The sequence below is a fragment of the Symsagittifera roscoffensis genome, chromosome 5, assembly GCF_963678635.1.
Source record: "Symsagittifera roscoffensis chromosome 5, txSymRosc1.1, whole genome shotgun sequence".
In the NCBI taxonomy this organism is placed as follows: domain Eukaryota; kingdom Metazoa; phylum Xenacoelomorpha; order Acoela; family Convolutidae; genus Symsagittifera; species Symsagittifera roscoffensis.
The window spans coordinates 59584939-59607400 of NC_087066.1; the positions used below are offsets into that span (position 1 = coordinate 59584939).

At 35.2% G+C, this 22462-nt stretch overlaps 5 protein-coding genes across 9 annotated transcripts in view; 1 reads left to right on the forward strand and 4 right to left on the reverse strand.

Moving 5' to 3' along the window:
• The window catches only part of LOC134845775 (uncharacterized), a 37015-nt gene extending 24265 nt beyond the window's left edge, over positions 1–12750 (reverse strand). For 2 of the 4 annotated variants that reach the window (XM_063862856.1, XM_063862853.1), the window contains exons 1-2: positions 1108–1219; positions 151–605 (exon numbers count right to left, since the gene is read on the reverse strand). In XM_063862856.1, coding sequence (XP_063718926.1) covers positions 151–474 — 324 coding nt within the window. In that variant the 5' untranslated portion in view covers positions 475–605; positions 1108–1219. The other 2 variants (XM_063862854.1, XM_063862855.1) reach the window with 2 other exon arrangements.
• Positions 1–22462, forward strand: part of LOC134845494 (guanine nucleotide-binding protein subunit beta-1-like) — a 492858-nt gene that overhangs the window by 227366 nt on the left and 243030 nt on the right. The window lies entirely within an intron of this gene.
• Positions 1–22462, reverse strand: part of LOC134845890 (F-box only protein 6-like) — a 136243-nt gene that overhangs the window by 81694 nt on the left and 32087 nt on the right. The window lies entirely within an intron of this gene.
• On the reverse strand, positions 14118–16015 carry LOC134845967 (uncharacterized). The gene is made up of 2 exons (XM_063863112.1): positions 15199–16015; positions 14118–15004 (listed from the first exon to the last, which is right to left on the reverse strand). The coding sequence occupies exons 1-2, from the start codon at positions 15974–15976 to the stop codon at positions 14568–14570; spliced, it is 1215 nt and encodes a 404-aa protein (XP_063719182.1). The 5' UTR covers positions 15977–16015; the 3' UTR covers positions 14118–14567.
• LOC134845891 (autophagy protein 5-like) overlaps positions 16192–22462 on the reverse strand; it is an 84556-nt gene continuing 78285 nt past the window's right edge. The window contains exons 4-5 of the mRNA XM_063863013.1: positions 22026–22285; positions 16192–16643 (exon numbers count right to left, since the gene is read on the reverse strand). Of these exons, the coding sequence (XP_063719083.1) occupies positions 16414–16643; positions 22026–22285 (490 nt within the window). The 3' untranslated portion in view covers positions 16192–16413. The remainder of the gene's footprint in view (positions 16644–22025; positions 22286–22462) is intronic.

Here is a 22462-nt window from a genome sequence, read left to right on the forward strand (position 1 = left end):
TTAACCTTAAAATGTGCCTCCTGTATCGCCAAAATATTTTCTGGTCTCGAGCGAAACCAAATTTCAAATCGTTGTTGTTTGAAATTATTACAAGGCACGAATAAGTCACAAGGCTCCTGATAATTATTTTTTAGAAAAACATCCACTAACCTGGTGACACAACCCATGCCCTGAGCAGTTGGTGAAGCAAGGAGCGACTCCATTGGCAGAGCCCCTCATTTCCAATTCCCCCCCTGGTGGGGTATCTTTTGAGAAATCATTCGGCGCAATGATCACTTTAGCCACTGTTGCCAGTTCATCCAGCGTGAGCATTTTGGCCCCGTGCGATAGCGGGAGGAGATTGTAGTAATAACTACTGTCAGTTAATGGTCGATTATAACTTTTTGTAACAGACACAGTTCCAAAATCATCTTTCTCCCTATAATAGTCTGAGTTAACATACTGCGAGGAATGGTCAAGTGAAAGCAGATTCATCAAGAAGCTTTTTCTGGTGACAATTGAAGAGCAGCAGTTTGTAGGAAGAAAGTTTTAAGAAGCAAAGACAACTGTCATCAATTTTGCTTCTATTTGCCTCGGAGGTGGAATTGTTGACTTGCATTTAGAGCCTGAAATAAATCACACCGACGATATTTTGACAACCAGCATGGTGAAGCATAGTTAATGCATATTGTCAAAGTTCAAAGATGTTTGCGCAGAATCGTATAAAATTTTAGGCAAAGTGAAAAATAACCTCAGAAAAGGCTTCGAAGTAAAAAGTTAACAAAGGCTAATTGGCGCCATTATACTCAGAACTGAAAAAAATCATCAAATTAAAAAAAACTGAGGAAGCGCTGCTTTCATCATTAAAACATGGGGCAGGGCCTTAAAAGACTTCCGCCTGAAAAGAAAAAGCTTCTTTCTGTTCTCTCAAAAAATTTCAAATTCCATCCAACAGCAATTAATAAAAGGGTGAAGAAATTCAAATCACTATGTTGAGTCAAAACAGTGAATCAAACTGATTGTTAAGTGAAGAGAAAAGATTTTCACTTGAATTCCTGTGGAATTTAAAAAGGTTCAATTAAACAAAGGGCCTGAGCGCAATTTTGAAAGTAAATAAATTAAGCTTACGTCACTCAATCTTTATTCAATCTAAATTCCAACTGATTTTGAGGCAGAACAATCAAAATGACCTTTATTGATTATGGAGACCAACTGATTTTGAAGCAAAAATTCAAAATGACCTGAGTTGCGCGGTTGCATGGTATTAAAAACTGCGCCACGAGGTTCTTTTGGTCATAACCGTTTCAAATACAATCTTTCCTTTGGAAGGGACAGCCGAGGAAAATATAAGTATAATTCATTCAATGCCAGCTTTGCAAAGATAACACATTACTTATAATCAAAATACCTGATTGCAGAAAAACGCGGAATTCGAAATTCAGGCTTGGTTAGACCGACCAAACAAAAAATCGATCATCTCTCTTTGTTCAGAGAAGCTGCACTGGGACATGTATAAGAAAAGCTGCCTGAAATCTGTACCAAAGAACCTCGAATAATTGTTTAAAAAACAATACTCCGTGCGCCACCACTATACAACCACTACTCGTTGGAGAAAACCAACCCAGTTGGTTTCCCATCACTAGTCAAAACGAACAATTTTCAGATGCTTTCATGGCTATGTCGCATGCATGGCGCATTGCCATTATCCAACTCATTATTTTATAGCACTTTCACGTAATGAAGAAAAGAAGCATCTCTTTGCAGTGAAATATATAAATGATTTATCGATGCGTTTAAGTTCAGGTGACAAAGCGGAACTGAGCCATATCCTAAGATGGTCAGTTAAGATTAATTGAAATTTACAATCACCAGTCACGCGCATATCCATTTCTTATGTCAGGGGTGGTTTTAACCACTAAAAATCACCTGCCACACAACCAGATTTATTCACATAGAGGCGAAGCGGAGCTTCGCATCACTTGCGATACAATGCAAGCACAGCATTGCAAGCTAGCGAATAAACAATACGGAAACAATCTAATAAAAAAATTTTTTTTGAAAACATGAAAACATAGCCAACCGAAGATTGGCAAAGAGTAATGAACGCAAGTAAACATAAAAAAACACTGAATTTGTTTTAAAAATCTCAACTTTCGAATTTCAAAGAAAAAACCCTTTAAGCTCATAGAATTTCTAGAAAAATTTATGATTGGCGCTTTTTTTGACAACATTAACCCAACTTGAGAAAACTGGATCAACAGGTAAAGTTTTTATTACTCTGAAAAACTAAAACTTAAATTCCACTTTCGCAACTAGAAATCGGTCACATTTTTTTGCAACATTTCCACGTTCATATTAGGAGAGTGCAATTTACGTCACTTTCAGCAGATGAATTTCAATTGAACTCAAAAAGTGCATTGTACCTAAGTTTATCAATATTTTATGACTTTCCTGGAAAAAAATTGCAAGACCTATATCAGAGTCGTCACTACGTTCATTACTCTTAATCAAAAATATTCAAGAAACACAACAAACAGCATAAAATATATCTTTAGTTTTTTCACAAGCTGTCAATAAAACCGACAATGCATTCATTGGGCCAAAAGCAGCCGCTCTAAGCCGCTCATTAAGCCGAAAACAAAAAACGCCATGAAAAATTGTTGACATAACTTTTGAGCATTTAGGTTGTGACGCTTTGAAGTTTTGAAAGACAAAACAGCTGATTTTTTTAATCAATCAATTTTTGCCCTTGAAGCGACTCAATCGAAGTAAATAAGCCGATAAAACAAACCTAAAACATTATGGCCGAATGAAGCTTTTAAGCGAAACAACAAAAAGAAAATATGCAAAGTTAGGGCTATTGAATTTATAAATTAAAGAATTACATCAACATCTTTGGCATCTACAACAAAACCTGTTGCGCACACTAGAATTCTACAATTTCTCAACTAAGCGGACAAATTATAAGCAGACAAACAGGAGTCCGACAAATCAACTTTTCCAGATTTTTTTTTTCAAATTTCATACAAACTGAAAAAACAAGGTCCGGCCTTAGGATGAAAAGACAACCGCGTTTCGTCGAGGCCAAGTGGTGAAAAGTCTCGAAAAAGCTACAGTTCACTAATAAAGTAACTTCAATTTTTCAAATTGAGATGTTAAAAAAGTCTTGTTCCCGATTACAAGACAGCTGCTTTCGCAAGTGTACGCAGACCTCTTGCAAAAGCTTTCAAAGCTAAACAAAGTTCCGATAACTAAATTGGTGTAAAGATCATCTCCTGGAGGTTTTATGACGACAAATTAAAGGAAAGGAAATTGCATTCGACTTTTTAACCTTTTCCTACCCATAATCAGATACGACGAAAAACATCAGATCGGGTCCAGTGATACATCAAAACCAAGCGCTTTCAATTGTGATAACAAGAAAATAAATAGAATTCTCTCTTGAACACCGCAATTCAAGGCAACTAAGCCGATATAACATAAGCCGAAACCATTCAATCCGAATAAACTTCTAGCGAACAAAAAAATATATGGTAAATGATAAAGCATAGCCATACGAAGATTGGAAAAAAGTAATGAACGCAAGTAAACATGGGAGCGGTGGTGAATTTCTTACGTCTCCGCCTCTCAATCGAAAGGTCGGATGTTCGAGGCCCATCAAGATCCGTGCTCGTTGCTTGAGGGTGAGGCAACATTAACCCGCCCAGAAAAACAACCGATAAAATTGCATGTAATACTTAAGCAGAGGCACAACAGCGGTTCGCAGTGAAGAGCTGTACAGCTCGTATGTTGGTCTTTTCCCTCGTGGATAAATGGTCTTAACATAAAAAAACACTAACTTTGTTGAAAATATCGCAACCTTCGAATTTCAAAAAAAACTCAAATTTCACTACCGAAACCAGAAATCGTTCGTTTTTTTGCGCCATTTCCACGTTCGTATTTGGAGTGTGCTTTTTACGTCACTTTAGGCAGATAAATTTCAATTGAACTCAAAAAGTGCATTCATTGCACAACTGTAGTTATCAGAGGATTTTAGGACTTTTTCCTGAAAAAAAAAACAGAACAAAATCACCACGACCTATATAAGAGTCTTCACTACGTTCATTACTCTTAAAAATCAGGGCTGAAAAATTTGATAACTATAATGATAAATCAAAATGATTTTTAAGTGCAGTTAAATGTACACGCTGTGGCAACTAAGCCGACAAAATATAAGTAGACAACAAAATATAAGTATTCCTTCCAATTGCCTTGTAGGTGACACTTAGTGTTTCTTTGGAGCAACTTTAAGTAGTGCCAGCAAGTTTTTTAAGTAAATTTAAATCTTTTTTGTTAGCCACAGGTCATAGCGTAGTATACAGGTCTCTAGGCCAAGTGGTCAAAGCTCTCGTGCTATGGCTCACTTATAAAACAAGCAAGGAAAGCAAGTAAGATTTGTAGGAAAAGTTCTTCAGGGGATAAAAAGTCTAGTTCATGATTACAAGACACTTTCGCTTTCAAGGGTAAACATCGAATGAAAAAAACTATACGACTTTGGGCTACTTTGAGCGATTCCGCCTAGAAAATTATATCAGCACTTTTCACCGATGCCCTAACTATGTAACAAGTCGAAACTTCCAGACGTTTACGCGCCGCTGCACGGTATTCCACTGCTGAACAATCCTTCTCGACTTGAACACTGCTCAAAAACTAATTGCAATCTAACGTTAAGGAAGATCACTTATCGAGTCTGGATGTGGCACATCACCAAAATAATTCAGTAAAAATGTTTTTTTCCGATACAAAAAGACCATTTTATAACAAGATGTTGATAGAAAAAAAAAGAAGTCAGGTTTATGAAAACTAAGCTGAAACAATTAGTCATAGTTTCATAACTTTGGCTCGGATGATGTATATAGACAGCCTTGGAAAACCTTGATAATCAATGAACGAGCGTCAGCTAAGGTGAAAAAATTTGGATAGACCCACATTTAGCTGCAAATAAAACTGTACTCAAAAACATTTCAAGTTTCTGAAATCAAATTCCTAAGATCCATCCCTCCCGAAGAAAAAAATTTGAAAATTCGCCCTAGGAACTACGCAACATCAGTTCACAAACCCGATAAAATATAAACAAAACCCATTTAGTAAAAAATAAATCAGTGTTGGTAATTTAAAAAACAGAACGACCTTCGCAACCTTCAAATGTAATTTAAATCAGTGGCCCAGCCAAAGCTGGAGGTACCTGATTGATATTTTCTAGAACATGTTTTAGTAATACGGGATGAAATGATTTACTATCCAAGTCCGAAATTTTAGTGATTTCTCTACTTAAATAACTAAGTCGGCCCTAGTGTAGGCCACTTACCTACTACACCTTACAAATGAACTCAAAATAAAACAAATTTTTCCGCAACCAATTCCCGCAAAAATTTTGGAAAACTGCGACAAATTCATAACATCTTTTCTAACACATATAAAAGAGTAGATGATTCCCAGGAAAAAAGTTCACAACCGCTTTATTTGATTGAGCCCTTAGCCTCATTTTCGGCAGGCTAGTTTTTAAGAAGCAAAAAAATCACCAAAATAACCAAATTTGACTTTTCTGAGTGTTATAGTTTTCTGTAGAGGAAATAGGGCGTACCAACTTGTGCAACAAAGAAGCACACAATCTGTTATTTTGATTGAAGCATTAAGCTGAGAATTGGCAGGTTAGTTTACCAGAAAAGTCGAAGCTTCTGAAAAACGGCCAGAAGTCAATTTTTTCTGTAAAAGTTAAGGGGTATCCGCTTATAGAGGCAGCCTTCCCACCTGACATTTTAGTCAATTGAAACCAAAATCTGAGGTTTGAGAAGGCTAGATTTTAAAAAAACATTTTGACACAGAGGCAAAGCGGAGCTTCGCACTACTTGCGATACAGCATAAAAATGAAAAAAAAAACCATTAGAAGTCGGAAAAAAACCAAAGTTTATATTTTCGTTTATCTCGAGACAAGTTCATTCTAGGCACACATTTGAACATTCCAGAAATTTGAACATAATATTAGCAAAGCAACAAAAATAACGAAGAGGATACGAAGCCGACAATCTTTTTACAGACAAAAGCTGAGCTGAAATAAAAATGATTTTACAAAAAAAACCTCAAGAAATAAAGTCCTACCTGAAATTACAATGCTTGCACTTGCAACTATGACGGAAGTTCTTTACAGCACACAAAAAATCAGTGATGTGGCAACTAAGCCGAAAATCTTTGAGCAGATACCAGTTGTACCAAAAATGATATTTTGCATTTTTTAAAATCTTTCAAGTCCTCGTGAAACTAGAATTAACAAGACTTGCACATGCAACTACAATCAAATATGCTCTCAGCACAAAAAAATCAGTGATCGGTCAACTAAGCCGACAATATTCGAGCACAAACCAACGGCACCGCAAAAACAATTTTTTTTAGACTTTTCTTGAAAAAAACCGAAACAAAAAATCATCGCGACCTATATAAGACTCTTAACTACGTTCATCGACTCATAAAAAAATGGCATGCTCTCGCATTCGAAAGTTTGATTCTTCGCAACACAACACCGCTCTTTACCACCACACTACTGGACCCACATTTTCATGAAAATTAACTTAATTAATAAAGCAAGCCATCAATATATTTAACTCTCAAGTGATTCTGTTAAACCAGTCGTTAACCCGAAAAAATTCTAATTCCAGTTTGATACCGCTTTCTAATTGCAGGCGTAAACTTCGAGGGGCATAAACTTTATTACAGAAAAATTGGGGTAGCCGCTTCCATTGAACCTAAAAACTCACAAAAAAAACGGGTCAAACACAATTTTTCCTCGCACAATTTTTCGAAGGCTGTAGAAATGTTCTGAAAAGATCTCTTGGTCTAACGAAGTCTTTACCAAGGTCACATTTCAATAACTGATGAGGATAATGCGCCGCGGCGTAAGAAGCATTGACTAACAACCAAAACTAATTTTATTTGTCTGACAAGCAAACCACGCTCTTAAAAATCTAGCAAACAATTATGCTATCAGATGCCGCAAGAGTTTTTTTTATGTAGTTAACTTAGAAAACACGCTCGCCAAAAAAAATCACCGTCGAATTGCAAACTCGGCAATAAACTTGAACGAATGAAAACATTTATTTGTCTACCTCGCATCTCGATGGTATACTTTTTGGGGTCTGTGAGTTCCGAGACGATAACTAACATTTTCGCAAAAAAAAAAAATTGGTCTTCCAAATAAAATCTACAAAATAGCACAGCAAGCGAAAACTAGCAAGTATTATGCCTGATTGAACAAACTTCAAGCATAGCAGATAAGATAACTTGTATCCAATTTCTTAGATCTCATCGATAGTAGAACGCTTTCTTCTCCCGAAATGGGTGGAGTGCAAAAATGCATATCGCTCAAAATGGTCCACAACAACTGCTTTTACAGAAACCAAACAGAAACCAAGTGAAGGAAGATGGCTATGATTGTTTTATTCTTCAACACACATTCGACTTCGCAAATCAATTAATATTCCGCAATTGATACTATAGAGGATTAATATTATTACATATAAATGCTAGGGGCTTTTAGTCTCAACGCACATTATATGCAAAGAGGAAAAAAGCACATTAAATGCTTAATCAAAATCAAGATATTATAACCAACACCAATTGCGATCGAGAAAGAAAAGCAATTATCTCAAGTTGAATTAAATCTTTGTGAAGTAATTCAATTAAAAATTAAGGTCATTCAATTTCACAAAGAAAAAAATATGGTTTAAATTTTCTCAGAAGTTTCAAAAGCATCTAACTTAGCACAGCACGAATTAAGGGCAAATAACAGAACTTACTTTGATACAGAAGACAAGGAGAAAAAATTTTTTAAAGTCAACAATAAATTTCGCAAGGTGCAAGCGGACAAATGCCAAATTGGGTTTTCGAAAATTGGGATTTCAAATCCGAGAAGATAGCAACTATTACAAGATGCGAAAGGGGGCTTCGCACCACGATCGATGTAAAAAATACAACATGCGAAGCTGGGGTCAAGATTAAATAAGTAGAAAGCTACGAGGTCATAAAAAACCTAGAAGCTATCGAAAACACTTCACCTACTCTAACTTTCACACACTTTCAGTAAAACATTCCAAGAAACAAATTTGTCGGCATTTTCTTCACATTTGCTGCAAAACTAAAACTAGCAAATGTTAAAAAGGAGACAAAGAAGAACCCCGAATTGGTCAAATTATCATCAGGCAATGAGTCTAGTGGACAGGACAAAGCACAACAAAAAAAAACGCAAAAACCTGAAACTAAAGGGCCAACAAAACAAGGATAAAACGCAGTCACTGGAGACAGAGCCATTCCAGGTGGGCGAGAACAAACCAGAGAGGGGTAAAGGAGAAAACGATCAAGAGAAAGACAATCCGAGAACAAATCAAGAGGAGAACAAGTGAGGGAAAGAGGAGTATAATTCCGTAAAACTTATAAATCTACAAAACTTAAATAAACTAATAAGCTAATAACAAAACTAATAATAAAATAAATAAGCCATCCTAGTTTATTGCTGTTGCTAATGATTTATGTTCGGCCTTGAAGGCCGTGATTATATGGCGACCTTAGCGACACCGGTGAAGCCGTTAAGACTTCACCGCTTAAGCAAGACTTTTTTCTAGGATTTATTATCCAAACATGAGTTGACCATAGACCTTTATTCGCCGTATCTTCATCGATTGAGTTCTAGTAAAACCAGCTCGTTAGTTACTCTAAATGGGAGGCATCTAGAATTACGGGAGAATACAGTGGATTACAAACAAAGTATAACATTAGCTTTGAGACAAAATTCACACAGAGGCTAAATTGCGTTTCGCAAACACTAGCGAAAAAAGGACAAAAAAGCAGCTCTGTCAAGTAAAATAAAAAAAGGTCAAAAAAGCTCTCAAAATTAATTTTTTGCTGCGTCGGAATCCATCCTCCGACAAGGGGATTTCGAGTCCCCTGTCTTCGCATCTTCGCGATGGGCCCTTGAAAACTTCCGAACACTAGCCACATATAAAGCAGCTAAAATGCTAAGAAATTGCAAATTGCAAATATCGGAATTAATGCTTCAGAAAAATCTCTGAAATAGAATTTTTATTATTGTAATGTTGTTTGAAACAACTAGCTTTTTTCAGTTCATTAGATGAATCAAAAATTCATCAACTGTGTTAACTTTTACTTATCGAATGTCGAAGCATATGCTACTAAATACCATAAAGGTGCCCCAAAAGTGGCACCAATATTTGCGACTTAGGTTGGAAAAAAAGAAGAGTCGTACTATTACATTACGCCCGCTAAAGCTCGCAGGTATAAAAACAGTAAAAAGCATGACAATTCTTGGGTAGTAGAACCTTCCACCCTACGAAGCATGCAGGTGCATAAGAACGAACTTTGCCGAAACACGTAACCTTCATGTAAAAATTTAGCGAAAAAAGATTTTAGAAGGAAACAAATCTATTACACGTCGTTTGCATTAGTAAGTTATTTAGTCCCAACAATACATTCAAATTAGCGCAAAAACAAATGGAAATTAAAACATCTTCGTTATTATTAAAGAGCGTAATTCAGTGTCCTTTCAGCAAACTAAGATAAGCTGAAAAAATCAAAAAACCACACCGCAAAAATTCCCAACTGGAGCCTGACCACAACGAAAAGTTTTCAGGGAAAAAACATGTCCCAAAGAGTTTTCTTCACTTCTACGCAGAAATAAAAGAAACTTCATCAAATTATTCCATTATTTAGCATCATTGAAACCATAAATTGCAATCAATTGAATATAGCCAACAGACAGCTGGAAAAGAGTCAATCAACGCAAGTTAACAGAAATATTGAATTAATTTTTGAATTTCATTAAAAAAACAGTCCCTTAAAGCTCTTTAATTTTCAAGAATAATTTAAGAGTGGTGCTTTTTTTGAGAAAATGAACCTAATTAGAGAAAACTGGATCAGTCAGTAAAAATTTATTTCATTTGGGAAATCGAAAAACTAAATTCAACTTTCGAAAGAAGAAGTCAATTCCGTTTCGTGACCTTTACACTTTTGCTGTTCCATACGTGAGTTTGACTTCCTTTTTGACAAAGTTAACGACCTGAAATTAAAGGAAAGCAAAAGTCAAAACGCAAAAGAGTAAATTTCAGCCTGAACAAATTTTAACTTTTGCTTACAAAACCAAAAAAAAAAATATTGTAACATTTATAAGAGTTTGAACTATGTTCATTGACTCTTAAGAAATTTGACAAGAAAAAGTTGAAAAAGCCGGAAAACTTACAAATTCTGCAAAAAACACAATAAATAGTTAAATTTTTCTTAAATTTCAGTGAGCCTTCGTAACTATTAGCACTTCGAAACCCAGTCATTATAATAACTGTTTAGTATGCAGAGACAAAACCGATGAGATAACCAGTCAAAATACATTGATGAAAAAACACTACCCGCTTGAAACAAAATTGCACGTTTAATTGAATACATGAAAACTCGATTAAAAAAAAACAAAATGCCTTCAACCAAGTAGTAGTTGCTTCCCGCAACAATTTAGTCAAGGAGGCTTTTAAAAGGAAAAGCTCAAGTTGTGCGAAGCGCAGGTTGGCATCACTTGCGACACAAAGCAAGACAGCCGCCAAGTCGGAAAAAACGAGAAAAAATCAATAACTAATCTTTCAAAATAAAAAAAGGCTAGTTTTGACACAAAAACATGACAAGACAACACAATGTAAAACTATAATTGGAAAAAACTATCCAAGACAAAGCAAAGCCGAAAGTACCGTAGCAGAAACCATCCAAGCCGAAAAAAACTCAAGAATTTAAAAAATATTGAATCCCCTAACCCTTAAACAACAAATCAAACGACGGAGTATAGGGCCACTAAGTTGATATAATATAGGTTGAAACCTATCAAGCCGAAGAAAAAGAAAAAAACTTATAAAACAATCAAAAAAGACGTAAAATGTACCCACCACCATCAAAACACACATTCACATAAAACTTTTTTCGCTCGTCAAAAGACGCAATATGATGCCGTTGAGCCGATAAAAAGCAAAAAAATAATCAAAAATAAGTCTGTTGTAAAAATTTTTTAATCTTTCCTTTGAATAGGAAAGATAATCAAAAATAAGTCTGTTTAAAATTTTTTTTTGCGAACAGAGGCTTCCAGGATATGAGAACAATAAACAAAATTATTTAGAGGAAAAGTATATAGTACCCGGTTGTAAAAAACGTGCAATCGCAAGTGTAAAGAAACCCAGAAAAATCAATTTGAGCGTAAGCTGATTTCAAGACTTTTTTGAAAGAAACCGCATGAACTTATTAGTAAAAATTCACTTCGTTTAACAATAACTAATGAAGCTCATTTACACAGATGCTGAGCGAAGCCTCACAACACTTACAATTCGAAAAACTTTCGTAAAAATGAAGTTGAAAAATTTTCTTGAAAAATTGAGACAAATGGCACTAAAAAAAACTTCATGATTGGATAGGAAGAAAATATAAACATTTTCTAAAACATTTGAAAATCATTTAAAACGCGGCAACAAATTTAGGGTCAAAAACCTGTTGAACTGAGAACAAATTATTGTCATAAAAATTTCATATGTTTTTGAAAGTTTTTACGACCCATCCATTGAAATTTGAAAATCATTTAAAACGCGGCAACAAATTTAGGGTCAAAAACCTGTTGAACTGAGAACAAATTATTGTCATAAAAATTTCATATGTTTTTGAAAGTTTTTACGACCCATCCATTGAAATTTGAAAATCATTTAAAACGCGGCAACAAATTTAGGGTCAAAAACCTGTTGAACTGAGAACAAATTATTGTCATAAAAATTTCATATGTTTTTGAAAGTTTTTACGACCCATCCATTGAAATTTGAAAATCATTTAAAACGCGGCAACAAATTTAGGGTCAAAAACCTGTTGAACTGAGAACAAATTATTGTCATAAAAATTTCATTTGTTTTTGAAAGTTTTTACGACTCATCCATTCTGAAACACAGAACCGCATGCGAATATATTCGCCATCAAAAATATGCAATATTACTTAACTATGCCAAAATAACATAAACTGAAACTGTTTAAATATTTTAAAATGAAAAAAAAAATTGCTGAAAAATAGACTTGATAAATTTACAAATTGATGCACTTTCAGTTACAGTAAAAACTGTTTAATAGGAAACAAAACACATCCTCTTGAAAGTAACCCAATAAAACCCTTCCTAGATAAAAAAAAATTGCGTGTAAGAAACAGAAAACGAATCTACAGAAACTAGGACGAAAACCACTAATGGTATTTTGATTTGGATTCTCAAGAAATTGATCAAGTCAAAAGTGATTATTTACGATTCCTACTAAATTGACTATTCAGCGAACGAAGTTACTTACGGGGGGAAAAGTCTAGTACCTGATTGCAATGCCCTTGCTAATCGAAGGATAGAAAAAATTCAAATCAGTATATAATTTTAGAAATAACACTTTCATGCATGTGGAGAAAGAAACGTTTTCAAGTCAAGATCCAATGCAAAAGCCATCAAACCTTTCAACATAATACTACTCTACTCGTACTCGACAGAAATTAGTGCAACTCAGACGGTTGATTCAGAGTGCAAAAACTTCCCAGTGCGAAGAAATGAAAATGATCACCCGAGTAATTTCACGGAAGTACCAAAAAGCATTTGATTTTCAACTGAATGCTTTCCGACACATCCGGTAATTTTTCTACGGGTTACAAACGCGAAGACTTACCGCAATAGCAGATATGAAGAATATTTTTTTAATGACACAAAATGAATCAGTTATAGAACTCAAAGCCGACTACTCCGATTGTGAAAAAGTCAAATTTATGGAAAGTGTAGAGAATTACAGAATATGCATACTCATTTTCGCAATTAGCACATTAAATAGTACAAGCTCCGCTAATGTAATTATATTCAAAAACAACTAACCAAAAATTCCGCCCATGAATTAGTTATGCTAAATTATGCTAAGAAAGAATATTCCCCTTGGAACTAACCTTTATAATAAATAAGTACCGAAGATATCATTTATTAAAACAGAAATCAGTACTGTTACCACTTAACAGAAAAAAAGGATTGAGAGAGACACGTAGATTCTCCTTCTCGGTTTTGAAGAAGCTAAATTTCGAGTGATCGGTTTCAGGGGCGGATCTAGGATTTTCTCGAGGGGGGGGCGGATTTTCAAAAAAAATCGAAATTTTGACGACCTTTTTTTTTAGGTAGGTCGACCAAATTAATTTTTTGAGCTCTCCCAAAGCACTGTTTTGCCCCTATTTTGGCAAAATTTTCTGCTCCGCAGGCAAATTTTTGAAAAACAGTCAAAAAGCCGTTTTTGGGCTTTTTTTGAAAAATGTTGACAAAAAATCGCGTTTTTTTTTGGCGCGCGCACCCCCTCAAAGTTATTATATATTGGCGCCGAAGGCGCCTTTAGAAAAATTTTAGGGTTGGTCGGCCATAAATGGATTTCTGAAAAAGTATCAAAGGGGGGACCCTTTGGGTCGGCAGGGGGTCGAATCCCTGAGGGGTGGGGGGGGGGGGGGGGGGGGGCGTCCCTTCCCCCTACCTAAATCCGCCCCTGATCGGTTTCCCTGTTCTAAAACCTTGTAATATGTCCAATATGTCGGAAGGGGGAAGGTAATTTTTGGAGTCGGACAAATTGGTTTTTAGGGTGCCCAATGACATCTATGTCGAAAAAAAATAAGCCACAAAAATTCGCGGAAAACGCAAACATAGAAAATTTTTAATTGAGAATATTCGAAAAACGCCGAATAATTTGAATTTGAAGTTAACCGATTCTTTTAAAATTAATGTGATCAATCATTTTTATTCGTACAAAGGTTCTAGCTATAAATTAATTTGAATTCCATTGCATTTCATAGTCAAATTGTTAGATTTTAATTTCACCGAACGATATATATCATTTATACAAACCAAACATAGCCAACATACAGTTGGAAAAGAGTCAATGAATGCAAGTAAACAGAAAAATGACTTGTTTTTTGAAAAAATCTTTCAAATTTCAAAGAACAAAATATATGGCCGTACAGCTTTTTGAATTTCTGGAACAATTTATGATTGAAATTTTTTTGATAAAATTAACCCAGTTTAAAAAAACTGAATCATTACGTAAAATTTTTATTTCGCCGGGAAATTTCATAATTAAATTCCACTTTCGAAACAAGAAGTCGATCTTGTTTTCGTGACCTTTACACTTTCGCTGTTCGATAGTTGAGTTTGTCTTCCTTTTAATAAAAGAAATGAACTGAACAAAAGAAATCTTAAGTCAAATCGCGAAAAAGTACAATTGAGCCTGAACAAATTTTGAGACTATTCCAGATAAAAAACGAGTAAAAAAAATCATCGCTACCTATATAAGAGTCTGAACTGCGATCATCGACTCTTAAACAGTATTAAAAAATGATGATACTTTTCAGACGTTTTTGTGACTTTTTGTGACAATTGATATTTAGTTGAGAATAGGACAACTATATATCAGAGAAACAGACGAATTTAATAAAAATAAATGCTTAGAGGGTTATATTTTAACCAAACTTGGAGTGAATGACATCACAAAGGGATCTGGTCGTGAATCGAATCATGACTAGTTTCGATTGTGTCACTTGGCCCCGACGATGTGCCCACAATTGCAACTGATGAATTGTCTTTATTTTCCAAACAGTAATTGGACTCGATACTTTTAGTGAAATATGGAATCGTGTTCTTTTTCAGTTTCTCGAACATCAGAAATTTATCCAGCGCTGACTCGCACGCGTAATCTAGCTTGCTCTTGTAAACTGGGAAAAATATGGTTTGTGTTCTCAATGCTTGGTGTAAACTTTCGTTTTCCAGACAGAAATCGGGAGGGTTGTAATAGCGACCATAGAAGGGATCCATTAATTTGTCTTCAATGTACTTGTTCCGTTTACATATTAGAATGTCGACTTCTGCTATTTTTCTTAGTTTTTGCATTGCATAGGCGAACATCACTTTGCCCAAATTATTGCCTTAAACATAATTATACATTTAAAGAACATTTCAAGATACACCTTTTCGGCTTGAATAAACTTCTCCTTCTCAAAATCTCAAAACAAGAAGCGAGATGGACATCGATACATCATTACATGATAAACAACAACATTCTTCTTATAATTTTGGCTTAAATGGTCCCGTAAAACTATTTCTAAAATTAAAGTCTGACCTCTGAACTCGGGGGCAACAACCATCGTCTTCAAAATGCAGACAGATCCAAACGTGTAAGCAAACAAATCTTTCCTCTCACGCTTCAGCAAATCATAATGCACGCCTAATTTCTGCGACTCGGCTAAGAACTCATTGGTCTCGATGTCGTTGTTTTCTATTAGTTGCTCCACCTCTGTTTGCGTTTCTTCTGAGCAGATGCGCCCTATATGGTCGACACATAGATAGCCAATTACTCGCACATCCTCTTTGTTGTTCGGGTTCAGAGGCTTCGCCAGTACTACGAGATTAAGTGGGAACAATTGATCGCCAGCAAACCTTGTTTGGAATTTAATCTCTTTCATTTTTGATGAAAAAACGTCTTCTTTTTCTTCAGTTGTTTCTTCTTTTCTGCATGAAGTTTGGTCACAATTTTCAGCTTCCTGGCTTTTTATTTGTTCTTCATGTTCGACTTTTTGTAGCAATGCTAACACTTGATGAGCGTATTTGGGGTACTTGATCAAATCGTGGACAACAATTCTGGCGTTGGTGTAGATATCAGTTGCCGATCGTCTGTAGGAGAGAAATATAGCTAATGGCAGCCCCAGACCCAAAGATATCAGAACACCCCCGACACAAGCGAAGATGATGCCGCTTCCGGCCATGACGAGCGCAATGAACTTGTCATGGTCCGTCCAGTACTTGGATAACGCCGTCTTCAATTTGTGCATTCGGTTGCCCGATCTGAGCTCGATTGGGCTCACCGGGGGCACAAAATCCCAGGGCGTAAGACCGGGCATATTTTCAGCACTCAATTGCTATCGTGATTAACTCATCATTATTCTGAAACAGTACAAAAAATAAAAACGAGAGTGAAATGATTACTACATTTTCATATGGTACTGGTTTATTTATTCAACTTAATAAACTTCCTTCGCGTCAGTTACAAACAAACGCATATTCGATAAAATATAGTTAGGAAAACGTTTTCATTTAAATATGTAAACTACTGAAAATAAAAACCAAAGCATTAATTTGTAATTTGATTTCGAGCAACGCAAAATTAAACACATGATTTAAACTGTTCGCCTTTTATGTCACTTTTTCTTTCTTTGCGCTAACAGATTTTTGTCGATTGGTACTATTGATTTTCCATCCTACACTTGAGATATACGTCCAACTGTCACACACTTCTACCCTTTTCTGAGATCAATAACCGCCAATTTGAAAGGAAACTTCACTCAAATGAGCTCTTGGGATACACCAGTGCAATGTGTAAGAAGTTGTCGGGATAAGATAGATTTTCACTCAGCCATTGCAAGGGTATCTCCGGCCGCACTTCCATGCCATGTATTATAGTTGAGAGCTGCTTTTTGCTCCATTTCGAGTAGGTTGACTCAGGTAGAACTTGTTTAAGCAAGGTGCCCAGAGTTGAAACTTCACCAGTGTCGTAACATACAGGGGACACTAAAACAAAAAATATTAACTTTGTATTTTATTGCATGACTTGCTTTAGATTAAAATTACACATATTAAGATTGAACATATTTAGATTATGATTACACATATCGGAATAAGAAAGAATTCGCTTTTCCAAACTGCCTTTTTTGAAGTGACACAAGACTAAATGAACTTTGAAAAATAGAAACAAAATCAACGACAGATGAGAACGCGACAATGAACGAAAGGAAAAAATTTTGGACTTGTTTTTTTTTTAATTCAAATTTGAAAGAAAAACTATATGACGATTTTCGTAACTTTTACACATTCGCTGTTCGATAGTTGAGTTTGCCTTCCTTTTAACAAATAAACTACAAAATAGCAGGCTCTATTCTTGATGTGAATTCTCATTATCTCACAAGTTGACATTTATTAAAAGAAACTCGCATAAGCACAGGTAAAAATGCAACAATTTCAGCGTCAATAAGCCTAAATTTTTTTCAAGTTTAAGAGCTTGCGCTAAGCACAGCATTCTTTGCTAATTGCATTGCAAAAAGAATACAGAGCGGCCTGACATTTTAAATCAAAAACTAAGTCAACTGCAATTTGGAAAAGTGTCTTAAGTGCGAGAAAACCAAAAAGAAAACTGATAAACTTTTTCTTAACATTTTTGAGTTTTCCTCTTCCAAAAAACAACACATCGCCCCAGAGATTTTTGAATTGACGAAACTTTTCTATAAGACAAATTTTTCATACAACTAACTTGATCAGAGGAGAGAAAAAGGGTTTTCCGGCACTTTTTTCTGCTGGGAAAACAACAATTTATATTTATAAATCATTCACATTTTATCCGAATCATTTGGGGGTCTTTCCCATTATAGTCACTCCAGCCAAAAAATTATTGCCCGTCTAGTTTGTGAATTTTTATTTAATTTTAGAAAAATGCTGTGCTTTCATTCCGATGTGTTCGTACAAAAGAAGCATCCATGTTTTGTTAGTAATCAATTTAGCTTAGCGCTGCATAGAGTTATTTTTTATGCATAGAGAAATAAATATTCTCATGCTATTTCACTGCGCATGTGTATTTATTTTGTCTGAGTTATTTACTGGTGAGGCTAAAGTTTATCGGATGAGGCTATGATGGGAACGAACGACCAAGGCTGTTCAAAAATTAATGGGGGGAAAAATTAACGGCCATTAATGGATGGCCATTAATGGATTTTTTAATAGTAAAAATGGCATTAATGGATTTTTAATTCGAAAAATTAAAGGCCATTTCCGTTATTTCAGAGAAAGATGTTTTGTGCGGTGGAAAGTGGAAATCCAAACAAAGTGCAAACAAAGTGAGCAAACAAAGGAGCAAACAAAGTGAGCTGAGCAGATTGTTTTACAACGCGGTTCCAGCAAGTCATGCCGCCCAATTCTGCTTCCAGCAAGCGAATCGTTAACCATTATTTTGCTGTCTTAAGCGATGACACACGGAAATGTGTATGTGGAAAAGTTATCAAACAGACGAAAAACAAGGGTTATACCAACTTACTAAATCGTTCCCGAGTTCGACATGGACATGAAATATCTTGCGCCAAACGCTTCAATTATTGCCAGCCCGATTTTTGAAAATGGTGTTGTCAAGATTTTGGACGAGAATGAGGCAAACTTGACAATCAGAGAGAAAGAGGAGTGTCAATCTCTGAGGAGCTGTACAGCTGTTTTGCCTTCTGTGAGTGCCAGTTCGTCGGATTTTGCAACACGCGTTTTGGAGAGCAAGCGTGCAAAGACAACTGCGACGGAGTACATGAGTTGCAAATTTTTGGAGCCGACCTCGAATCGTATTGAAAGATTTTTCAGCGCAGCTGGGTATTCTCTGGGTGACCTGCGGCAATCAATAACCCCTTTACATCTCGAAGAACAGCTCTTTCTCAAAGCCAATGCACGAATGTGGAATATTGAAACCGTCAATGACGCTCTTCAAGAAGAAAACATTCGAACACTCGAAACATTCGAACTGAACGCCATTAATGGCCATTAATGGATTTTTAGTTTTCTCCATTTCCGTTAATTGATTTTTCGCTGAAATTTAATTTTTTTCACTTGAAAATTAATTTTAGAGCAGCCTTGCGAACGACCCGTCAATTGTACTTTCGTAAGTTTCGAGTGTAATTTGCATTTCTATTAGCAAATGAATTTGAAATGAACTTGAAAAACTAAAAATAAACTATAGAAACATCAAATTAGAGCAAATTAACATGACTTTTCCCTTAAAAAACACCACAAAACCTAAACAAGGAGAGCCGGTTTAGTAGCACTACGTTCCGCACATTCAATTTTTTTCAAAACGAAGACGGTCCTTTTTGGTGCGTTTTTAATGTGAGAATTTATCAAACGTGTAGAAAGTTAGTAAATAAAACATACTAGACAACTGTTGTCTCCAAAAAATAAATAATAAACAAAAATTGGAAAAAAAATCAAACAAAATAAATAAATGTTTTTCATTTGCAGGAAAATTTTATTTGATAAAATATAGTCAAAGAAGCGCTAAATGAAGCTTCCATAAATTTGTTTTCCCAAGGTAAAACTAAACTTTTAACTACTTTAAACATGACCTACTCGCTCGAAATTAGACTAAAACTTGCAAACGTACACTTTTTCGACGGGAAATTACTTTTGACATTTTTTGATGTACGACTCACGACTGAGAAAGCTTTAATATGACAGCTATAAAGATTCGTATATCACACAAATCATCACAATGATTTGGTTTTTGATTGTGTGAAAACAAAAAGCTTGCTCGCTCAGTTTATTCGCCCGAAATAAGAACAAAAATCTAAAATTTCGAACCAATTTGTCTCGTAACTGAGAACGTTTTATGGGAATTTTTTGATGTCGGACTTAACTGTAAGGGCTTTACACGATGATATATTCCTCGACTAATCCAATGATTCATTAGGGTACCTGACAATTATTGGTCCATTCATTTTCAATAGTCGGAAGAAAAATGTCTTCACTTGGTTCATGGGCAAAATAATAACGTAGCTACCAGACACTTGGAAAGAGTCGATGAAAGCAAAGAAACAGAAAATATCTCACTTTGTTTTAGAAAAAACTTCAACTTTTGAATTTCACAGAACAATTTATTAACGGCACCATTATTATTATTAATATTATATTAACAATATGATTAATTTTGGTAAAATTAACACAATTTGAGAGCTAGAGCATTAGGTTGAATTTTCAATCAGCTGGAATTCTAAAATTAGTTTTCACTTTCGAAATTAGAAGTCGGTTACGTTATTTGTGACCTTTTACACTTTTGCTCTTTGATAATGGAGTTTTCCTTCCTTTTAACAAAGCAAATAAACTGAACTTAAAAAATTAGAGAACGAATTTTGCTAACCTTCTAGCAAAAGAACTCGAATTGAACTCAAATGGCACATATACCTAAGGGCATTCATAAATGCATTATTATGTTTGAATGCATTTTAATAGTTAATATAGAATTTCAGAATTTCCTTGAGAACAAAACAAAAGATTTTCACGACCTATATACGAGACTGAACTACGTTCATCGACTCTTAAACATAGCCAACAGACAGTTGGAGAAAAGTATTATGTGATGAATCAAGCGGCAAGGACTTCAGAAATTGTAAAAAACGAGGTTTCATGAATTTGTTATATAACATTGCAGCTATCGTTGTTGCTGATAGCTGGACTAATCGATTAGTGATGGCTGAATACTTGTTTAGTAAGAACAATTCGGTGATACTTACAGTATTACATAACAACCAAAAATCAGAACAGGAAAGTTTCCAATAGGAAGAATCCATATCTAATTTCATCGACTCTTACACATAGCCAACAGACAGTTGGAGAGAAGTATAAGAACAAGGAAACCGAAAAGAGTTGCCATTTCGAAAAGTTTGGGACAATTAACGCGCGATATACTTCGCGCTATTAATGCGTAAGCGGAGAATTAATCCGTCTCAGAAATCGTTCTAAATTGGTTTAAGAAAGCTCATTTGTCAACTCTTATTTGTTACTAGGAGCTAATTCTATCACTTGTACTTTAAATGGCGTGTTGGGGATGACTTTCACAAAAAGTCTTAAATTAAAGAAAAATCATTTCATTTTATTACATTTGATTTTTTCATGTCATTACTACTCCATGGACCTTAAAAGGCAGTTGGAACATAGAGGGCTTCGCCCTGATACGAGCAGTCTTGTTTATTTCTTCGGCTACAATAAAATATATGTTGGAATCATACTGAAATCAAGGTATATTTCAGTAAAAGCAAGACAAAAAACAAATCATTCCAAAACCTCGAACAAGACTGCTTGTATGTCAGGAAAGACCTGAATGTTCTTAATGCAATTCAGGTAAACGAAAAAGTGTTTTGGTTGAACAAATGACAAAAGAACCGACAAAAAAATCAATTTTTTCTCTTTATTTTATCAGACCCCCCCCCCCACGCTATGTAAAATACAAAGGGTTAGGGTATGTTTAGCGTCTCGTATTGTTTCAATATGACTAACTTGCTGGTCTCTATTCAAATTGGAACGCATTAATCCTCCGCTTACGCGTGCTAAGAACGCAATATATGGCGCGTTAACCCAAATTGGCCAAATAAGCAATTTTCAACCCCCGTAAATTTACGAAAATTGATCAAAGATAGAAAAAATCGTTTCAAATTTAAGGTCAGAAAAAAATATCTTTCTTATGGTTTAGAAAAATTCTGCTAAAAGCGCTTAGTTTAAAATTCAATAAAAATCACGCCAAGCATAAATATTCCGCATTTTCTTCGAAAGTCGAAACAATAAATGAAAAAAACTATTCAGAAAACTATTCAGTCGAAAGAAAACCAGAACGCTGAAAAACATCATCGCCGAAAATAAATAACTTTGATTTACCGCTATAAATTTAATGGTTGGAGCCCTAAGTAAAACAATTGAACGGGTTGGACTCAGCCGACATAACTTAAGATGACAAAGACCTAAACAATAGTCGAAAAAAACGAAAGACCTAAATATAAAACAAGCAAAAAAACTCCCATCGGGACGATAACTTCATACATGTATCAGAAAATTCAAATACGTTATTTCTGAGGCAACCACTCACTAAACAATTGATTAATTTTGTTTCAATTATAAAGCAATTTGAATCTTTAACCAATATCCCAAGATATGGCTTCGAAATAGAACGTAAACCACCCAAGAAACCATTTGGATAGCTATAACTCTTTTCCGTACGTCGATTTCCGATAATTTTTGTATGTAAAAAATAGCATGTTGCATTTTAGATTTCTGATAGTCTCCTCAAAAATTTATGGTCTTTACCGCTATCGGCTTTTTTACCGGTCATCTTATTTTCGTTCATATAACAAATCAAATTTAAAACGCAGAACGAAGCTTGACCTAATTTTGTTTTGTAGTTGAGCTCTGAGTCGTATATTCTGAATGGTATGTATTTGAAGGGCTCGTCGTATATCCGCTCAATGAGTCGTCGGTTCACGGACCAGAACTGGTCAAAATTTGAGTCCTTGAAGCCGAACCAGAGTTTGTTGTAGTCACTCTTCTGCAGATTAGACATCACTTGACTCCTGTGTCTCAGAGCGTCCGCCTCTTTCACACACATGATGAAGTAAGACTGAAGACTGTCCAAAGATGCACTGTTCCTGACGAAATAAAATTTAACGATAAATAAAACACGTAAAAGTACTGTAACAAAGCTGCTCATTTGTGCCTTTTTGTACCGATACCCTCTTTAAAATCTATGAAGATTGAGAAACTATTTTGATCGCAATTTTTACACAGGCGAAGCTGAGCTATGCACCACCTGCACTACACAAGGC